Consider the following 22,606-nt stretch of genomic DNA (forward strand, 5'->3'; position numbering starts at 1 on the left):
TCCCACTCAAGCGATTTTCAAACATCTTGTTATACAATCCCTTTTGTCAAAGGGCATCTTATTTGGAATCTTGATAACATGAAACAGAGAAGAGGGACCCAGTCTCTCTGTGGTGGAGGGGAACAGCCTGGGCCCCAACTGCTCAGTCCTCCCCTCCATAAGGCCACAGAGAATTGCTAAACATAGTGACGGCTATTCACTGGTGGGAGGTAGGGCTTTACACACAGGCATTACTTCCCATAACTGCCCTGCCAGGATGATATTATTCCCCATTATATAGATATAAAAAAAAAAACTATAAAAGAGACAAAAATTTTCCTAAAGTCAGCTGGCAAATAAGTAGCAGATCTGGGAGTTGAACTCAGGTGTATTCAGCTCCAAAATTCTTATTTTGCCCACTTACCATGTGGCTTTCCTGTCTGACCACTCAATGTGATATAATTGTTTAGTTCATGTTGATTGAAAAAACCCTCACAGGCCCATATGCATACATATACACATATGCAATGGGTGGGTAGGATTAGAATCGGGCCTGTTGCTTCCATATAGTGCCCCCCCCTTGTAAGGATCTCTCACTCTCTTTCAAGGGGGCTATTGAGAAGCTGGGGCTGCACCAAAGAGCAGTTCAGATGGGACATGGAAAAGCCTTGGAATGGCCAGGAATCCTTCTGCTGGCCAAGGTATCAGCAATGCATAAACAGCTTTCAGCATAAAGCCCACTCCTCACAGCAAGGAAGTTAATGTTGCTCTTCCACCCAAGAAGGGCTCCCCAAATGGCAAACAAATAGACGGCATGGGTTAGTGTGGTTTCCTTGTGTGTGTTGGGCTCCCACACAGCTTCCTGGCCACTGGCCACCAACACTCCATAACTTCTCAGAGTCTCAAGCCTAGCCCTAACTCTCACCATTTGACCCCAAAACAGGTCACGAGCTGATCCCCCTTCCCACAGTCCTGCTCCTCTTTACCACCTCCCAGGGGATCCCCATTTCCACACCCCCCATGTCCACCTCTTTAAATCTCCTTTTGGAGAGAAATGCTTCTTGCCCACTACTGACATTTCCTTCCACATGGAGAGCATTCTGCTGGTCTTGTTGGCTGTTATAGGTTACTTCATGTCCTCCAAAAATTCATATGTTGAAGCCGGAGCTCCCAGGACCTCAGAGAGTGACCTTATTTGGGAATGGTGCTGTTGCAGATGTAATTAGTAAAGAAGAGGTCATATACTGGAGTAAGCTGGGTCACTAATCCACTATGACTGGTGTCCTCTTCATAAAAAAGGGAAATCTGGACCCAGACAATACACAGGGAGAACGTCACATGAATGTGAAGAGGGCAATCTACAAGTCAACACGGAACAGATCCTTCCCTCACAGCCCTCAGAAGGAACTGACTGCCAACACCCTGCTCTTGGACTTCCAGCGTCCAGAACTGGGAGTGATACATTTCTGTTGTTTAAACCACCCAGTCTGTGGCATTTTGTTACTACAGCCCTAGGAAATTAAAACACTCGTCTCCCTCCCTCAATATTCATCCGTTGATGGGGAGTTTGGGAGAGAAGCTGGATTTGCATAGGCCCACTCCTTCCTCCCTCTTCCTTCTTAGGAGCTAGCTGTCGGCAGGAAACACACAGGCCAGTCCACACTCCTCCTTGCCATAAGCTTTCCAGGGCAGGCCTATGCTGCCCAGTGCTGCCTATGACTGGCTGGATAAGTCCATCTGATTCTCCAGTTGGGTAAGCTCAGCTGTCAATATTAGTTTTATCAGTAATAAAGTTAGTATTTCCATTTCTCACCTGCCTTTCTCTACTGCTGAACTGGTTCCAGTTGGGGAAAGGAAGAAGTGTACTATTTATAATGCTCTCATCTCAAACCCTACCCCTAGCCCTCCTTTTCCTGGGGCAGGGAGTGAGGGGGCCTCCTCCTTTCTCTACTCTATTGCTATGGAATAAACTTTGTGCTCTGCTTTCCCAAGGCCTCCCCTTTTGGTTGTCAAAAATTCAAACATGAACACTGACTGTTACTTCCTCATTCTCCCTATAGCAATTCTATACTCCTCAAGATGCAGAGAACTCAGACAGTCCAGGAAAGAGTCATGCAGAGGCTATGGGGGAAAGAAATGCACAACAATTAATATCTCAAGATATTATCTTTCTATATATTTTTGGTTAATTAAAATTAGAGAATGAGTTACTTAATATACGCAATTTTAATAGTCAAACAATAAATGATAATTAATCTAAGTAACAATGATGTTATAACCACATGTTATTGTCATTACTATTATCACACGCTCTGGGGCTCCGGAGAAGCACGCCCTCATTTGACCAATGGACACCAGATGGACGGGCTGGTGGATACATGAGGGCGTGGAGGGGTTTGGGTTGATGTACTTAATCTTACCAGCCCATCAATGCCACTGGCATCACTATGTCATTTCTTCAGAATTTTGTAATCCCAGTGGCCTTGATACCGGAAGTCACTATAAATCCTAGGAAGCATGGATAAAAATGAAAAGGAATTCGAGAAAAGCATTGCCAAGGTCAGGGGTCCTGGGCTTGAACAGTTAGCATGGTATCCGTCAAATAGGCTATAAATCCCCATTAGGGCCACACTCTCTAAAACACCATCAGCAATCATAAAAAGTCTCTCTCTGGGTGCTATAGATAACTACTCAAAACCAGGAAACCTAGAGCCCCTAAACTTTGAGGCCCCCCCAGGGCTGCCTTTGCTAGTAAGGGGTGAATGTTAATGTCCCCTGCAAAGACCCATGGCTTAATCCTAAGTATTCGAAGAGACTCTTTCTCTGGGTGAAGTGGGGGGGCGGTCTCCCGGTTTTTAACTATACTCTTATAAGTGAATTCTAGACTAAGAAAGAATTATAACAAGTGTACAGTCAGGCAGCAAAGATTTTATGCACTCCACCTATTTCTCCCAATTAGAACGTTCTTATAGTACATTTATCCTTGTCAATATTTTCAATAAACCCTGTTCAATATACATCAAGAGTGAAACAGGGAAGGAGGAAAAGCCAGTACAAGGGCGTGTCATCACGCTGGTCATTGCTGTGAGCAGCTGGGGCTTGATCTTGCTGGAATGGGCCTTAGAATTATTGATTTCAGAGAGAGAAGATGAGAGCATTTATCTACCAGCTCAGGTGCCCCCCATTGGTCAAGGGTGGGCCCACGGCATGTTAACTCGTTCGGACTTGAGGTTACCGCAGAGCCAAAGCGAGAGAAAAGAATGCAGTTTTTTCAAGTCTGGTTGGGTTCACCGGTAATAACCAGTCATGGAAGAAAAGGTTAGTTTATCCCAGTTCTCCCATTTGGCCTTTTCTTTCCTCCTTGGTACCTATTTTACTGTGACAGATATAATCTTGTTGCATTTATTAAGCCTGTAGTAATGCGCATTTATGAACCACCTGGTAACTCTCCCTTGTAGTTAAAATGTACTAAAGTCACTGGAAATCAATCTTAATATTTTAAGTACTTTCCCAATGCACAATCCCTTGTTTTTTCAGCTTTTTATATGGTGGCAGTATCCCTTAATTCTCAAACTAAATGCTATGTCCTAAAACTATGTTAATTATGCTTGTAAAAAATCAACCATTGTTTTTATGCCCTGGCCATGAGGGTAATGCTGCTGGTGAAGAGAACTGCATCAGGACCCAGCATCTAAATTGACTAATCTCAACCAAATCCAAGGCTGTTTTACGAGACAATCTCCATAGCAACTGGAGAGTCAGAGTAGAAAATTCTTGAAGTGAAAAGTTGTTCCTGATTTGCCAGATCAGCCCATGTTTTGACAATCTGTAATAAGGTAATCAAAGGGCCTCAAGACTATCACGCAAGTGTTGACGTCGTGTGAATTTGTCGTGGCACATGTCCTCCAAGTCACAAAAATACTCGAGAAAACATCTAACGAGGCTGATAATTCTAATCAAATCCATTAATGTTTTATATATTTTACGATAAATCAAAAATAAAAACCAGTCATGTAAGAGCTATTTCTTTATTCATATAACTTACTTAGCTAGCACTTTATCTTTCTAGTCTTCTAAATAATGTCAATTTATATGGCATTGTACAAACACTATTTCATTCGATTTAATGACAGGAAACAAAAAGCAAGCTCCCATATCATTTACAAACTTCACAGCTATGGTCCAGACTCCTAAAGCTGAATGTTATGACCCGACACGTCGGGAAAGCCCATTTTCACTGTCAGATCATCAGGAGAATTTGCCTGAGCGCTCTGCCCTAACCCCTCCCTCCATCTTCACTCAGTCCTTCGCACGAAGGTTCGTGTGTGAATGGGAAACAGGCTCACGTTTCAGAGACACAGGCTCCCGCACATGAAAACACCGAGGAAGGAAAAAGTGGAAAATGTACAGGGAACACTATGACTCACAGTAATCCTTCAGAGAAACTGTCTATAAAAAATTTATAGAAGTCCAGAATTTGAGACTAAATATCTTCAATATTGACTTGGATAGCAGACAAAACAATAATGTTCCTGTAAATTTACCACTGATTCCAAATTAGGTGAATTCATTGCTCTTGAAGGATCTAAGATAATTAACAATCACCAAGAAGAATGAGAGAAGGAGGGGGTTTCCAGTAAAGATGGGAGTGTGGATCCCTATGTTTACTCTCACTTCTTCCAAAAGCCCCAGAAAAAGGTGATAAAGAGATACTTTTTAAAAGCATTGACTCACTCAAACAAACAAATGGAAGAGGAGGCAAAAGCATTGGAACTCGGAGAGCAGATATAAGAGTGGTAGGCAACTTAGCAGACCCAAGGCAGCAAGAGGGACGGCAGAGAAACAACCCAACGTACAGCACAGGCCCCTGAAAATGGTCAGAACTGGCAGCCTCACTTTGGAAAGGAAGGTAAAGGCAAAGCTCAAAACAGGAAGACTGGTGGGAAGTCTGTTTAAGCAGCAACTAGATCCCACCCACTTCCGCACAGACAGGAAACTGCCCTGCCCCAGCCTGGCAGAAGGCGCAAGAGGTAAAACCCAAGGGGTATGGGCTGGGGGATATTGGGCACAGCAGAAGGTAAGGGTGATGAAAGAAAAGGGGAATTTGTGAGCCTCTTCCAGCCTTCTTCTACAACTCAGCTCCTAAAACACGGACACCTGTGTCTACACGCCAGGCTGAAGAGTGGAGGATGCTTCTCTGGGGAACATGAACAGCCCAAGAAGAAAGGCCAAAAAAATAGGTGCTCCAAAGAAACCATGCAGCCAGAGCAGCCTACAGCTGACAGACCTTAGCTACATACTCAGAGTATCCACTGAGCCGTTTAGTGCCCACTCTAGAGCAACAGCCAACCAAGGGTCATCAGACATCCAAGGAAGGCCTTTAACACAAACAAGAAAAAGTAACCTGGGGGTGCGGGGTGGAGAACAGACACTATATCAGGAAGAAGAAAATGTCAAGAATTATCCATTGAGAGCTAGCCCAGATGGCCTAGTGGTTAAAGTTCGGCACACTCTGCTTAGGAGGCCTGGGTTCATTTACTGGTCACAGAACGACACCACCCATCTGTCAGTGGCTGTGCTGTGGTGGTGGCTCACACAGAAGAACTAGAGGGACTTACAACTAGGATATACAATCATGTACTGGGGCTTTGGGGAGGAAAAAGTAAAAACAAAGAGGAAGATTGGCAACAGATGTTAGCTCACAGAGATTGCTTCTCTAAAACAAAAAAGTATCCACTGATACTGCATTCATGAGACAGGACTGGAATGTTATTTAAAATAATACAATAAAAGGAACATTCAGAGAGTAAATAAAAGCATTTGGAAACTAATATAGAAGACATGAAAAATTTAGTGAACACTTGGGATATAAAGCAGAGGAAATTTGCCAGAAAGTATTATAAAAATACAAAGTGAGAGATAAAATAAATGTAAAGAACCAGTGCAAGAGTTGCAACATCCAAATAACAGGGCTTCCAGAAAGAACTAAGAAAATGGAAAAAAAGTGGAATAAGTCAACATAATTGTCCAGCACTGAAGGATAAGAGTTTCAAGGACTCAAAGGACCTACGAAGTATCCAGCACAACAAATGAAAACAGGTCCAGACAAAGGTTCATCACACACGTTTCAGAACACAGGAACAAAATGAAGATCTTACCAGCTTCCAGATAGAAATGACAGATCCCGACAAAGATCAGGAAACATAATGGCTTCAGAATTCTCAGTAGCAACATGGAAATAAGAATTCAATGACACAATGTCTTCAAAATAAAGGAAAATTATTTCTAACCTAGAATTCTATACCTAGCCAAACTAACAAATAAATGTAAGGTAGAATAATGGCATTTTCAGACATGCAAGGCCTCAAAAATGTAGTTCCCTTTTTTTAGAAAGCTACCAGAGGACATGATCCAGGAAAACAAGGACACAATTTTTTAAAAAGAGAGAGAGAGAAGACATCAGATTCAGGAACCAGGGACTTCAACATGGAGAAAGATGAAGGGAACACCCAGGATGATGGCAAAGGGAGAGCCCAGGACGACAGTTATCCTCAATAAATCGAGGGTAAACAGTCCTAACTGGAACAGATCAGAGTGTTCTAGCAGATATTTCTTTTAGAAGATGAAATTAATAGAACATTCAATGCACAGAATGTTCTATCTGAATGTGTGGAGAGATGCTGACAGAGAGTTTGGGGTTAAATGTGTGATAAGTATATAAAAAACTAAGTAAACAATCAAAAAGATAATGATCAACTCCAGCAAAAAGAAAAAGTTGTGCAGAAAGGGTAAAACAATAACGTTTTAAATGATTCATTGTGAATGATGTTTACATAGTCATAATGTAATCACTAAATATTGATCCAAATTTTGATATAACTATATTGAGAGGAGGGAGGATTGGGAAGTGTGTGTGTGTGTGTGTGTGTGTGAGCGCACGCGCGTGTGCGCTTGCGTGTGTGTTGGGGGTGGAATGAAAGGAAGCTAAATTCTCATCTTCGGCAGTGAAAAGTCAATAGACAATGCCTAAAACTAAAAAACCAAGAAGTACCAATATGAGTGTGATATTGAGGTATGTGGACTTGAATCCTAAATGATAAGAGAAAAGAGTTGAAAGCCCTTGGCTCCATGGAGAAGGACATTGAAGTGTGCCTAAAGTAAGGAGGAAAGGATGGTTACATAGGTACTCAGAGTTTTTGGAACAAATCCTGGAGAACATTTGACTTTTAGCCACATGCATTTTGACAACAAAAAGAAGGAAAGGGAGGAAAAGAAGGAGGAAAGAAGGGAGAGAGGGAAGGATAGAGGAAGGAAGGGAAAAAGGGAGGAGAGGAAAAATTTTAGAGACAAAATAGAAATAAAAATGAGATGCAGTCTAATAGAGCAAATATACTTTTTATAGAAAATGAAAACTAAAGTTCAAAACATCTTTTAAAAATTATAAACTTTAAAAAAATATAGATGGATCTACGTGTCTCCTAGCTCTCAATTTTATATCCACCTGCCAAGTGGCAGCGTGTAAAAGACGTGACATGTTCACGCTCTTTCCCCCCAGACCCTCTTTCTTCCATCATTTGTGAGTGATGACACTTTCATATCCGGCTTCATTCCCCATCCCCCACATCCATGAAGTCTCTCCATTCTCTACTATCTCAGGTCATCATCACCTTTCCCAACTGGTTTGCCTGCTTCCTCTCTGTTCTCTACCACGCAGGCAGAGTGATCTTTCTAAAATTCAAAGCCAATCATACCACTTTCTCGCTTAAAACTCTACAAGGGTTCCCACTGCCTTTAGGATAAGGTTTGCACTCCCTAACCCGGCATATAAGACTTCATGATCGGACCTCTGATCACTTCTCTTGAGCTTCATTTCTTAACATTCCCAGGAATGCCTTTCCCATCCCACTTGTTCTCTAAGTTGCAGCCAGCCATGCTGAAGTCCTTTGCGGGTCCTTAAGCCCAGGCCGCTTTCACCTCTGAGCCTCTGCATTGCTGTGCCCTTTATTCTAGAAGTTCTTAAACTAAAATTATATGCAAAATTATGTGTGTGTGTGTGTCTATGTATGTATACACAAATGCACATGCATAAATACTTGCAAATGGGGCTGGCCCCACGGCCTAGTGATCAAATTCAGTGTGCTCTGCTTCAGCAGCCTGGGTTTGGTTCCTGGGTGTGGACCTACACCACTTGTTTGCAGCCATGCTGTGGCAGTGACCCACATACAAAATAGAGGAAGATTGGGCACAGATGTTAACTCAGCAAACATCATCCTTAGCAAAAAACAAAAACAAAAACTTGCAAATGATTTTGACAGTATTTACAAGTCCCCTGAACAGAAATTTTGGCCCCACTTTAAGAACCCCTTCCTTAAGGTATAAGCAAGCTGCCAGCTGATATCAAAAAGTTCTGAAACATATTATTCAGAATTGTTGCATACAAAGCACACATGAATTATACATATTAACTATCTTTTATGTCACTGGAATGTTCTCTATTGCCCTTCTTCCCAAAGAAATTTAACAATTATTATCTTGAAGTTGGTTTCCCTGAGAAGAGGTCACTCTAGTGAAAAACACCCCTTCACCATTCTGAGAACAGCAAGATCCTAGAACTTGAATACTTCTGCCTCATAAGAATGCCTGAGCATGCTGTTACAAAAAAAAAAAAAAACTTAAAAAAATTTGGATGATATTAGATGAACAGCTGTGTAGAAAGGAGAATGTAAAAATAAAAACTGCATGTTGGAGCATCAAAATAGTAACCATGTACAGTATATGACTGCTTTTAATCAGATGAAGATTGAAGCTATTACATTTCAAATCAAATGTTATAAATTAGTTCAAGAATGCAGCTGAGCTCTCATTTAATTAGAAATGTCCATGTTTAAATCATGAGGTACAGTAGCTGCCAATGAATCAAAAGGGCAAGGAAAGGGAGAGATCCCGCGCCCAGACCCTCCAATCGTCAACTGCCTCCTCTGCAGGACAAACATCTGGGGAGGACTCGTCCTGATGTAATGAAGAACTTCATGTGCTGGCGAATTTGAGATTTAATGTAATTGAACGTAACTGTTCTGAAGACAATTAGAATCATTATTCTGGTCTGGACAATGCTGAACTCTTCATTTTTGTGTGAAATGTATTTCCGCCCCCTGCTGAATTTTAACTCTTTCTTGGATGAAAAGTAAAGCAAATTCTGGGCCAAGATTTCCCCAGGAAAAAATCCATAGACTGTCAGGTCCCATTAAAATGTGGCAAAAGCAGCGAGGTTCTCCTTCGGAAATAGGTCTCTTTCCCCGATTCTAATGCTTGATGTAGCTCAGCGAGCACCCAAGCTACGTCCTAAATGTTAGATAATTCACCATTAAATAAAAATGAGGCCACATCATACAGGGATTTCTGAGGTCATACAGAGAGAATGCAATTATCCTAAGGCGGGCTTTCCCCCAAAGGTTATGAGCCCCTCCACATCTCGTAATTAACCGTGGAGCAGCTCGACAGTCCAGGCAAAAGGCCTTTCTTTTCTCCCAATTTGCCTAATTCAAAAACACCTCAAGTGACATAGCTCAAATTTTCCAAATTAAACTTACCCCTGGGGCTGGAATCAAGCATGTGACAGTCCAGTTCTAAAGCAAATCTTAAAGAGAGTTGTGCAGAGGGAAAAAGAAAAAAAAATCAGAGGAAAAAGGGGTAGGAGTTAACATTTAAGTGGTTTTTCAACCTCATCATTACTCCTGCTCAAGAAAATAGGACACAGATGGGCAAAACATACCATCGTTCTGCCCTGAAGAGTCTGAGGAACTCATTAGAAACTACTGCCGTTTCCTCATGATCTATTGTGAATTTGTAAGGGACAAAATGATCGATTTGCTGCATCCCACAGCATTTAGTGTTCCACAGTGTCGTGGAATGGAAAGTGGAAGGATGAGTCACAAAGACCCAGTGTGCCACTGTAACCTGTGAAAGCAGACTGCTCACACAATTCCTCCAGGATGACTTTTCCGCGGGAGTTGAAGAGTGATAATATTGTCACAAGCTGTTCTGATTAGTAAAAAGGATTTTCAATAAGGAATAACACACTCCCCCAAACTTTCTCTTACTTCTGGCCACGGCTCCACACTCTTCCACACTGACACCAGACAAAGGGTAAATTGGAATCAGGTCCACCGCTCCCAGACAAGGGTGGACCCCCTCTTGAAGCTCCATATTGATGGACTGGAAGGCCTCCAAGCAGGCAGCCAGAACAGAATTGCCTTAAAAATGTAAAGTTGTAGAAAAGAATCATTAAACTTTCAATCGCATCTAAAGAAGCAGCTATAATTTTATTTTCCCACTAGTTGTTTTCTTTTGTAATCTGTACAGAAGATTGTTTTTCATCCAAAATAAAGAAAAATAGAAGATCCAACATTTCTCCTCACCCCACCTCCCAATTGTCATAAAATTTCACATTTCTTCCAGCTCTTTATTCCCCAAAGTGGAAGAATTACGCAAAGTTTATCCGTCTTAGACAACTTTGTATTTTTTTTACAATTGATTACTTTCAATTTTTTCAGTTTTATCAAATTAGTCTAACATTCCTTGTTATTTGCAGAATGTTGTATGAATTTATATCAAAATATACACACAAACATATAAATTTTTAAAAGCATAAGTATTTATTTTAGTTTTGCTCCTGTCCAGTGATTAGATTTTTCATTAAATTATTGTATCTAAATACACATTATAGACACCTAAGAGTTTCATGTTGTTACTCCAAGTTTTCATTAGCAGAGCAGGATGGCCATTTTAGCAAAAGAGATACACAACAAAGAAGCAAATTTTACATTTTAGGATTAACATTCCAGATAATCTGTCCTGTGTTTGCTGGGAGTTACCAGTCAGCTCTTTGTTCTCCAAACAAACATATCTTTTGAAAAAAGGCAATCTGCCAAATTGAAATCAAGTTTATTTGAAGATATCTTGAACGCTTTACCAAGCAATATTAAGATAATACAGGTTTTTGTTTAAACAATTATGATCGTTCAAATTCAAGCTGTCCCGCTAAACCTCACAACATGAGACAGGGAGCCCACTTCTTTCCAATCCATGAACCAACTCGAGATTTCAGGCTCCCGATCCAAAACACAACTGAATAGCATGTTTCACTCCGTGCCAACTTCTCAGTGAAATCAACACTGACTTCAACACTGTTACTTCGAAGGTTAAAACTTGAAAATATTTTTCTTAACCACAAAAGGTATGTGTTCATCTTCAAGGAAAGAATGTTATTAAATCTCGGACCCTAAAGTTCATTTTAATGAAGAGCAAATGGGAAACGCTCATGATGCACACGTTCAGAAAAACGACAAAGTGCAGTTTGGAGGTAGACTCTCTATGTAACGGAGGGAATATTCAGAATTACACAGGACATCAATGATTAAAGAGCGTTCAGCTCTCCCTGAAGCCTACCCTTCATCAAAAGACACAATAAGGAAACTGAAATCTTACCTAAGTCATCAACAGAAGCTGCTATTGTAATGACCGATCTGTTGTAGTCTCGATCAGAAAATATATTGAGCACGGATACTTCAGGGTGCGTCTGTCCTGTAAACAAAACAACACATAAACGCAAGACTTTTCTTTCTGCATTGAAACATTAACACTTTATTTCTTCCGATACAATTAAATTTAGTTTAATAGAAAAATTCTGGGGTGTGACCTTTCAAGTGACATTGGCTAATCATGAAATTCATGGATAGTAATGTCCACTTCTTATAGCGACTCCCTGTATAACTGGACGGCTCAGCTCAGACACCAGCCTTTGGTGTCTATGAGAGACCTTCTCTTGCACTTCCCACTGAATTTGCCAAAGTTCTCTGAACTCAGTCTAAGATGGTCGCCTCTTCTTTCAACTGCCAAATTATATCACTCTAAATTCTGCTCCTTATCAATCTCATCTCCTGGGCCTTGTCAATTTTTCCTTCCAGAACCCAGAAATAAAACCGTCTGGATCAAAATCTGACATCTGGAAAAACTAGGATAGGCCAATTAGTGCCTGAAGCAGAGGTTTCTGAGATGCATGCACCTGTCTGTTAGAAACCGTTCTGACTCCACCATCTCCTTTTCAGAGGCCACCAACAGCCTTCAGATGTTAACGACTTCCAGCTTTCGGTGGCTTCTGACTCACTTGAATGTGTAACCTGGAGGAGAAAGTTGCCATACCCTTGTATGGCAGCCACATATAATCCCAAAGTTATTTTTGAAGTTTACAAGCCTGGTTCAGGCTCCTAAAAATGTCCCCCCTAAGCCTACAAAAGCAAATTCAAAGTGAAGGACAAAAGTTTTCAGGCGGTAATTAAACCTCTCACTATGCCATTATACCTTTGTCGCCCTGTGCCCTGGCAGCTTAACAATTAATCTTTTCAGAAGAGAGGAAAAATAAGTTACATGCAGGACCTACAGAGCTTATGGCAGCCCTACGCTGTTAATTTTAATAACGTGAAAAGATAAACATATGTCACTCACCCACAGCCAAATGAGCATCTATACAGCCCAGCCTTGGGCTAGGTCTAAAATTTATAACCCAGGGTCCTCCACCTAAGACCTTTTAGGCCATTTAAACGTTTTCACATTGCTTAATTAGGAAAAATACAGGTGATACAGTTTTATTCCACTCACTTAAAAATAAATACCTTTAAAATATTTGTAAAAAAACAGGTTATTTTCTTAACTAGTGCTACCTTCCCTGCATTTTTAAAACTATAAAAGATGAAGCAAGAACAAGATCACACAACCTCCTATTTTATGTATTTTTTCAACACACTCTAGCTCCTGGAAGAAAAGAGATGATTTTATTTTTTCATCTGAAATCTTCTTCTGAAAAGCTTTTATTCTCAGTTTCACATAATTCAATTGAATCAAATGCTGAAAAAATGAACCACTCTCTCTTGCAATTTCTTAAGCATGCATATAGAAAAAATTACTGCTGGCAGGAGGAGCTGTCAGTATGAATCTCAGCAGAAGTAAACTGGTTGGTATTTGTAATGGAGTATAATAGCTATAATTCCATTTGAGCTGCTGCCACTAATAAGCTGATAAAAACTGTGAGTTGAGACCCAGGCATCCATCAGTGTGTGGCTTCCACAAATTTCTCTGCACAGTCACTTAATTATAGAGACAGGTAACCCAATCCCATTAGATGTGCTGAGTCTAATGTGAGGGGCCCACGCTGGCTCTTCCCGCAAAGCGAACGCAAAGGCACAGCTGCCTGCTGACTCCAGAGGAGCTTTCTTATCAGCAATTATCAGGAATTTTCATAGAAATTTCCAGCTCCTGCAAAGTTGCAAGACGGTAGCTTCAATATGCTCATCGTTAGAAATGGGCTGGGGGAAAACAATTCTCTCTCATGAAAAACAGTAACCAAATCAAAAATGACAAGCAGAAATGAAAATGCACTGTCCCAAAGTCTTCAGGGCTGTGGCCCTAATGCTCACCTGTTGCTAAGAAGCTGTTGATTTAATAACAAAGCATTCCTATCCAAATGATTGGAAGTCTGCAAATACCCTGTTTTCAGTGTGTGAGAGTAAAAAACAAATGATATCTAGAACCGTGTCATCACATGCACATTTTAACAAGAGTAAAAAGAAGGGTAGCATCTCTCTTAGTAAATGCTGGCCCAGGGAGTAAGCAGGCTCGAGTTCCCGTCTTCTGAAGTGCTGAGTGACCTTCCGCATACCACTCAAATGCAATTGCCTCGGAGTCTTTACACGGAGAAAATGGAGTAGAAATAATAACGCCGTAATGATAGCATGGGCTTTGCTAGCAGGAGTGCTTTGCAAAGTAGCTGCTATTTGGCAAGTTTATTTTTTATTTAACCCGCTGAATAAAAAAGCGTAATGTACAATTATGCTCATTCTATTAATGATCAAATAAACGGCACATGAGGGAATCATTAAAGCTTTATGTAAATATATTCTCCTCAGGAGCCTGTCAATATCCTGAACAATGCCCATTTCAGACACTGGCTCTCCAATGGGAAGAGCCACGCTGCGGAGCAGACACGGCGTTAGCAAAAGAGCATCTGTGCACATCGGAGTAACTGAGCTATCTCAGTGTCCTGGAGTCCTGCAGAAGCTACGACACCCCAAGAACAAGCGGGGACATCTGGGAAGAAAGAAGAGTGTTCTATAGATACTGTCTCCAGAGCACAAAAATTACTGCATTATGAAAACACTACATATTCGCTTCAATTGTCTGTTGTTCCCACCATTTTTTTCAAGAAGAGCTGCTTTTGCTATGTTCTCAACAATGTTTTTTCTTCTGGCTTCTGAAATGTTTAGTAAACAGGCAGCCAAACGAAGCCCCAGTCTGGAGGAAGACATGGTGATTTTTCTAGAATAGAAGAAAAATGAGTCTTTACTTCAGCCCCTACAGTTCATTCATATTTTCATGTTCATTAACAATAAAAAAAAATCAGCTTTTTGGAAACCGGCGGTCATAATATGAGCACTTCACTACAAAATCCTCAGATTGACTCAATCAGGAAACCATATATATGTGGTCATGCACATATGAACAGGGTAACACACTAGAAAATATGCAGCAAGTTAGCCTGAATCCTGTGACGTAAGTGCAACTTTGTCATGGAAGTGTGATCTTACATTTCAAGCATGGTCAAGCCTTAGCTTATCCACATTTTCAAGGTCTATGCTAGTTAACAAATAAGCATGATCCTTTCATCAAATGAGACTTAATGGGGAAACCCCAAAAAAGGGGAATGAGTGACATTATTTCATACGCTGATCCTTACAAAAATTATTCTTCTGGCAAAAAGAACAGGTATCTAACTCCGCGGGGCATGCCATAAGCAGTATGTGAACAAACGGAAGGGACTCACTCGGAGCTTCAAAGGACAACTCTTTAACTAAGTTCCTCTTGTACTTTGATCTCCAAAGTTTCTAAATCACAAGACTCTGTACCTTGAACTGAAAGCTGACATTTACTCTGTTATGCCCCTCAATAATGACAAAAAATATGACTGATTCTTTTGTGAAAAATAGATTAATTGCACAAATTTGGGAGGTTGCTTTCTTTTTAGTACTCCAGAACGGCATTTTTCAACTCATTATCTTTCCATACCTCATTTGATATGATGAACTAAAGAAATTTTAAGTATCTCAAAATAAGAAGAAAATAATTCCCCTTTTCAAGATCAAACCATCATATTTTGGCCTCTTTTAAATATCATAACCAAAAATGAACATGGCCCTCTTGAGTTCATTCTACAAATATTGGAGGAGAGTCATTTTGCGTCAGGTAGCATTCTCACTGTGGGGGATACCACAGCCAACGGTGTCCAGCTCTTAGCGTTTAAGCTAAGCTGTGCTCTGGTGCCAATAATCGTGCTCCCCACGCATAAATCTGCTGGCTTCTGTTCACTAGGATTGCTCGCTGGCCTCACTATCCTAACCTGGAGGGAAGGCAGGTGTCATGGCTAGTTCAGGGTGTTGGCAGGTTTTCATATTGTGACCATCATAATCGAAAATTCATAAAAATAGGGTCATTAGGTTTTTCTAGACATTAATAACATTGTTGTAATAAAGCAGCTCAGACTTCTCTCATTTTTATGTAAACAAAAAATTGCTTTACACAGGGGTGTGGGCGTCTTCTGGCTTTCATTTGTTTTCAGTGTGTTTATGTAGCTTAATTGTCTCATCAGGCACTTTCCCAACATAATTATGCTTTTTAACAAATGGTGTTTATGGCAACCCCTAACAGTGCAAAAGAAAGGATTAGTTTCATCCTCTCATTCCACATTTTGATTCCCTGCGGACAGCTAAATCACACAAAGATGGTGTTAGAAAAATCTACCTTCACAGCAAAAGCTGAAATCAGCAGCAGTACCACGCTTCTGAAGAGCAGTCAGGACTGTCAGTAAAAAGGGTAAAGACTTCTCTCCCTCCCCTAAAAAAGTGACCCAGAGCAAGCCCCCAAAACACTGTGGCTCGGGAGAGCGCGATCCTACATCGCCTGCTCGATCACTTCCGGCGACAGACCAAAAACCTGCCGCCCCAGGAGGAGCTGGCAGGGCCAACCCGGAGCGCAGCAGATCGCGACGGGCCCGCCGGTCACCTGCCTCCTGCGCGCGCACCACCATTAGCACCTGTAGGGTCGCAGAGAGCCTCGGTGACGAGGGGGCAGCGCGTGCTCCGAGCTGGAAGCCGCGGCGGGGACCTCCGGGGTAGGGTGTTCCAGGGTCACGTGGGCCGCCTGGTCACCCGGGAGCCCCCCGCGGCCGCGGCACGAGGCCGGCGGGAACAGCGCCGGGGGAGGAGCCCGGGCCAGCGCGGCGCGAGCCGAGTCGCCGCGGCCCCGCCTCCCGGGACCCGGGCGCTGCGGCCCCGCCGCTCTGCGGTCCTGCCTGGGCGGCCCCGGGGCGGCGGCCGGGAAGCCCGACGCTCTGTGTAGAAGTGCCCCCACTGTGTCATCCGGGAACTCCGCGATTCTCCTGGGTACATGAATGACTTCTTAAAAGCGTATTAAAATCTAATGATGAGGTCATTACCCATTGATCAGCCACCAGCAGGGGGCTCCTTCCTCTGGTGTATACACACACACACACACACACACACACACACACACACACACACACACACAAGCGGCATGCACCCCTTTGGTAAATTTCCTCCTGAGAAATATTTGTGAATGTGAGCGCTTGTGAATGTGAACTGGACTCACCCCAGGACAAAAGCAATACCTGCACGTGCCCATCAGTCAAAGTTACAACCAATATGAACCAAGCATTAAGCATTTCCCTTTTTTCTAGGCCAGCGAAACTTGAGAACACATTTCTCCTCCCTTAAGAAATGAAGACCTGCTTTTTTCTTTTTTTTTAATGTAGCAAGGATTAAATGTCACCATTTTGATCCAATTTCATTCCTGAAGTGAAATAATCACTAAATAACTACTTTGACGGAATAAATTAATTTTTAAATCTATTTTTTTATTTTCTAATTATACTTTTTAAACACAGATTTGAGGAAATTAACATTTATGTGGACATTTGGTTTCTAGCCTAATGTGGCATAAAAATAAGTAACATAATGAGTGTTAAAAAAAATCAGGTTCATGATGCTTCTCACATCATCATCATTGTGCTTAGATGTCACAACAGTATTATGTGCGATTGTGTCAGATCCAGCCTTCTCCATCTCAGAGTGTTGGCAGGTAGGAGGGTTGTTGGCAAGAGGAGGGGTGTTAACCTCAGGATCCTGGATCCATTCCAAGGCTGGTAATTACATTCTGCCAGCCAAAATTCATCCCATAATTTTAATTGGATAAATCCTTTCTGGCCGAAGCTACTGCTCTGCCTGTCAAACTGTTGCCACATTTCACCCCAGAGGTGTCTGTGTTTTACTTGCAAGAATCAGTCCCTTTGAGGTTGGCTTATCAGTTTAAATCCTCAAAGTGCTTTGGGATCCCATGGAATTAAATATATAATTAGGGTTTTTTTTTTCTACCAAATCTGCATAGAAATGCATAAAATAGATATATACCCATGTTAATGCCTAAAAACCAACGCCCATCTAATATCGGCAGATAAATTTGAGAGCATTTTACCCAGATTGATGCCCCTAACTTTCTCTTATTTCAAGAGCTTTTATTGCCTATAGCTTTAGCTTCCAATTTCCAAAAAGTACTGCAGTGTCCAGTTTCCTTCCATGGAGGACGATGGAACTGAAGCCCCTGCATTTCACCTTTGCAAACAATCCTATGATGAGACTACTTGCTAAAATGAAAGAGTCATAATGTTACATCTAGTCTTATCGTATGGCTCCACAGAAAACAGTGTGACAGCCAGGGAGTTAGGGTTCTAGCTGTAGCAACAGCCAGAACTACAGCTTTTTCCCCAGGGCTCCTAAACCTCTCCATGAGAAGCCCTCTCCCTCACAGGGCTGTGGGGGCATCAGGTAAGGTCATATTTCTGAAGGTATCAGCACCACACCAGAGTCACTCAGCAAACCTTAGTCCTTTTCTCCACTCTCCTCCTATCAGACACAAATGGAGAGAAGGCAGGCCCAGCGTTCTCTGTGGAGGGGGCGCCATCTGCCCTCGCCTGAGCAGTGTAAGCGTGTCTTTTTGGAAAAGCCAAGGAGACAGATACCAGCAAGTCTGAGGAGAAGTTTAGCAAGAAGATGGAAAGTTCTCTTCAAGAATGGAGAGGTACCTGTGGTAATAGTTCAGCTCTACTACTTGTAATCCTGCCCGTTTCATCATTTAAAAGAGCTTATGTTACATTTACGACGTCTGTATGTCAAGCCTCTCATTTTTATTTAACTTAGCATGCTTCGGAGGGATTTTTCATTCTTTTGGGGTGAATGTGTTATTCTGACTTCATTTCTGCTGTGTCCATGCTCAGGGCATTATTTCTCTTGCTCAATATGACTCCTGTCCAGAGACGGATAGCCCCAGAAGAGAGAACAGCTAAAGCCCCAGTGTCAGTCCTCTCAGCGACAGGTGTTTCCCAGCTCTCCCATTGGTTCCCTGTGAGACAAAGAGGACACTTTTCTGTCCCCTTCCATTTCATTTTTGCGAGCAGGGGGACGCAGTTCCCTTGGGCGCAATCCCAATGTCAGAGCTGAGGCGGCTGAAGGGGAGCCCCAGCCTTAGGGCAGCTCCGGGGGTCTGCTGGACCCCAGCGCCCGAGCTGCTCCAGCCGGGCCAGGACCAGTGGAGCGAGCGAGGCACTTACCGCAGGCGCAAAACTTAAGTGGGTCCCAAAAACTTGGTAATACAATACTTAAAAAGTCAAAATTAATGCAGAATAAGAAATCTGTGGTGAACCAAACAGAAGTTTAAGTAAAGGCAGGATCCTAGCCTGCACTCACGGGACTGCATCCCACTCGCCTCACCCTGACCCCGCCCTGCCGCCGCTCTCCCCTGCCTGCCGGCCTGTGTCTGATGGTAGGGGCCAGAGGAAACTGCACCGCTCTGCCCTGACTGCATCCTCTCTTTGGACCCCCAAAGCGGGCGACAAAACCAGAGATGTCAAGGGTAGAAATCTCCAGGCCAGCGGATACATATAACTTATAGTCTGTTCAAGAGTTTCCTAGACTTCCATATATAGGAGCTTGGCCAATTTATCTCAAAAGAAGGGAAACCCTTATTAGAACAAGGGAAAGAATCAACTCTACTAACCGAATACATTTCAGTTACATTTCCTGATAACGTTTCAGAATATGGTAATCAGAAAGTTTCCTGTTGTACTAGGGAATTTTGAAATAATGTTTTAAGGGACATTTTAACTAAGGCTATGAATCTGTTTCCTGTTCTCATATTCTGGCACCAGCCTGTGTTCAGGAGAACATGAGTGGAGAACGTCCCTTAGAAAGACAGAAGCCTACTTCCTTATGCAGTTGTTTCCTTTGCACATTGCACTGTCGCCGGATGTTTGCACTGTGTCAGGGTTCATTCTGCCTTCTTCCCTCCTCATGGAACAGGTTAAGATTTTATTTCTTCTTTCTTATAAATGTGGTCTGATAAATGAAGGATTAAAAAAAGTGACTTCAGTTGTGATTTTAGGACAAGTTAAGCGTGGAAGTGGTTGTAATTACTTGTATTAAATTATTTGAATCACATGATATTATGTAATATGTGTTCCATTAGTCATTTTCTAAAACAGCAAATGGGTTTCACTGCTGCCATTTTTAGTTTGGAGTGGGGAAGTTACGCTATTCATTTATTTTAAGTGAAGAAAAAGAGCTTCATGTCTGGAAAGAAGTTACAGCAACTAACAGAAATACGTCCATTGCCCATACATCTCTGCCTTAAGTCTGGGGAATGATCTCTAGCCATTTTTGTGTTATTGAAGGAGGAAAACACTGGCAAAATTTCCAGAATTAACCTTTCTTTCACTTGGGAAATGTCCTTCTCTTTACACAACATGGACTGGATTCTTCCTCTTTAGTTGACCGATCTCTTTATCCTGAAAGACCAGTAGGCTAGACTGGAAGCATAGTTATTAGCTTAAATTGGAATCACTTGTTATGCATCCCATTCATTCACACTCGGAACATCTCATGTAACTAGCCAGAAGTGAAGTCTATGATCCATCCAACCCCTAATTCATTCCTTTAGTTTTTCTACCTTCCATGTGATTATCCGGTTGTGTGTTCCTTTATTATGAAACCTAGGCATTGAATGGAATGAAGTGTCTCCTAGGGCCTCTCTCCAAAGCTGTTTTTTTATAGCTATTAGTTATATTGCAGATGAAAGGCAATTCCTAAATTAGACTTCAAATTTTTGCTGAATATTTGTTTTAACTTATGGGACTACATTAAGATTATTTCAAAAACTATTATGATTCACAAAATGTATCTTATTATATCCAGAAAAATGCTGGGAATGTTTAGAAACATTGTCCCCTAAGTAACAAGAATTTTTCTTGTGTTATGAGGTTTTTTCAATAAATATGTACTTAAAAATTCCAACCAGTGGGTGATAACTGCCACTCTTCTTTAAGAAAGATGACACATCTTGTGATAGTCACACTCTGTGCACTTCTAGGCACTTCTGTAATGTTGTTTAATATCCTATGTATCCGCAAGTGAATGTTAACTCTTACTGACACCAAGAGGGTAACCTCCTGTATGCGCAGGAATCAGAGATCCTGAACAGAAGCATTCCTGTGATGTCTGCGTGTCCTCACTCACATGTGTGTTCAGAGGCGTCCTTTGCTTTGAAAAGGAGCCCTTTGGGAGAGAATCACTTCTCCTACTTGGATCTCAGGACTTTCAAACTGAAGGTTTGAGTGAAGCTTTTCCTGCTGAATTGTTTGTCTTTTACTGTATATCTCAGTGTTTGAAGAGATTTAAAATTTTTTAATTTTATCTTTTCATTACATTTACATAGAAAATGTCTAATTTCTTAGGAAGAAGTGGGAAAGATTGGTTTTTTGGTGCTGGTGTTTTTAATGTTTTCTTTATCCTACCTTGTGCCTCTCAGTTATTATTCAGCTCTTTTACTTGAAACTCTTTGTTTTTGGAAAAGATTTGAAAATAAAAATTAATGGCACCTCAGGTAGAAGGCACCTTAGAGATCTTCGGTGCCTTGGTTCAAACGGTGCCTGATCTGAAACAAATAGGCCACAGAGGTGGCAGCCGGGCTTGTGATGCAGTGTGGGTAGGAGGTGGGCGCGGTGTGTCCCTGCAGTCCTACACTTTGCCCCACTCTTGCTTCTTCCATGGCCCCTCTCTGAACCCTAAGTCACCTTTGAAAACCAACAACTAGTTCAACCATTTTTCTGGGCCTTGAAACCCTTTTTACAATATCATACAAAGTTCTCACCTTTTGAAAATTAACCCTCTAGCTTGAAACGAGTCTATGATGCTGTCTCAAAACTCAAGCACTATGGAAAATCCACATTATTTTTTAAATTATTGGGTGGATTTTAATAATACTTTCTGTGGAGCAAATAAATATGAATGGATATTCAGATTCTGAAATGATCCATCAAAGGTTTTAATTAATACTTGAGCAAACGTGGTACAGAAACCAGAAGGATAAAAATTGGGGGGAAGCAGACAAAAAGATTGAAAAAGATGCGATCAAATAGCATAGACAATTATAGTCAGACAACAGGCAAGGATGGAATGGCTTAGTTACTTATCACTAACCAGTTCGGAAGACTAATACAGCCCTGCCCTTCCCAGTGGCTCTGTCACTTTTAACATCAGTATCTTCATTTCTCTGTTTGGGGCAAAATGATGCAGTGTTCCTCATAGGACATTTCCGTATTTTATTTAGATATGGGGCCCATTTTCTTTCCTGCACCCCCCACCATTTTTTTCTTTTAACTCATATTATACCATTTGATCTATGGGCATAAATTATGAATGACAACAGAACTGGTTTGTTGCAGTGGTTTCAGCTACATATATTTTAAAGCTGAATTTAAATTACAAATACAACAATTTATAATGAAAATATATTTTGTAAATCAGAATCTAATTACATCAAATATTCACTTGACAGCTACTAATTTTACTCAAGTAAAATTCACACAATTGTTAATCTTTGGGTTTTCTTCATTTATTTAATGTAAGATATAAAAGACCTTACTCTTTTGTTTCCCTAAAACGCTAATATTTTTTAAGTAATTATTCAAATTACAAAACATATGTTATGCACCCCTATGTTCATTGCGGCATTATACACAATAGCCAAGACTTGGAAGCACCCTAGGTGCCCATCAAGGGACGAATAGATAAAGAAGATGTGGTATTTATACACAATGGAATACTACTCAGCCATAAGAAATAATGAAATCCGGCCATTTGTGAAAACATGGATGGTCCTTGAGGGTATTATGCTGAGTGAAATTACTCAGAGGGAGAAAGTCAAATATCATATGATCTCACTCATAAGCAGAAGATAAAAACAACGACAAACAAACACACAGCAATGGAGACTGGATTGGTGGTTACCATAGGGGAAGGTCGGGGAGGGCAAAAGGGCTGATTAGGCTCACATGCAAAGGGATGGACTAAAATTAGTTTGTGGGTGGTGAACATGATGTAATCTACACAGAATTCAAAATATATTACGATGTACATCTGAAAGCTAAAAAGAAAAAATAAAAAATAAAAAA

General features: G+C 41.3%; 1 protein-coding gene across 12 annotated transcripts in view; it reads right to left on the reverse strand.

Annotated features, from left to right (window-relative positions):
• FTCDNL1 (formiminotransferase cyclodeaminase N-terminal like) overlaps window positions 1-16,338 on the reverse strand; it is a 96,898-nt gene extending 80,560 nt beyond the window's left edge. For 6 of the 12 annotated variants that reach the window (XR_011428136.1, XM_023622303.2, XM_023622302.2 and 3 more), the window contains exons 1-4: window positions 16,121-16,331; window positions 14,225-14,349; window positions 11,467-11,562; window positions 10,080-10,232 (exon numbers count right to left, since the gene is read on the reverse strand). Coding sequence is in view for 10 of the 12 variants with exons in the window: in XM_023622303.2 (XP_023478071.1) it covers window positions 10,080-10,232; window positions 11,467-11,562; window positions 14,225-14,339 (364 nt within the window). In the remaining 2 variants the exon portion in view is untranslated. 12 annotated transcript variants of the gene reach the window in all.
• Window positions 16,339-22,606: the final 6,268 nt, after the last annotated feature.

Source organism: Equus caballus, chromosome 18 (genome assembly GCF_041296265.1).
Source record: "Equus caballus isolate H_3958 breed thoroughbred chromosome 18, TB-T2T, whole genome shotgun sequence".
Taxonomy (NCBI): Eukaryota; Metazoa; Chordata; class Mammalia; order Perissodactyla; family Equidae; genus Equus; species Equus caballus.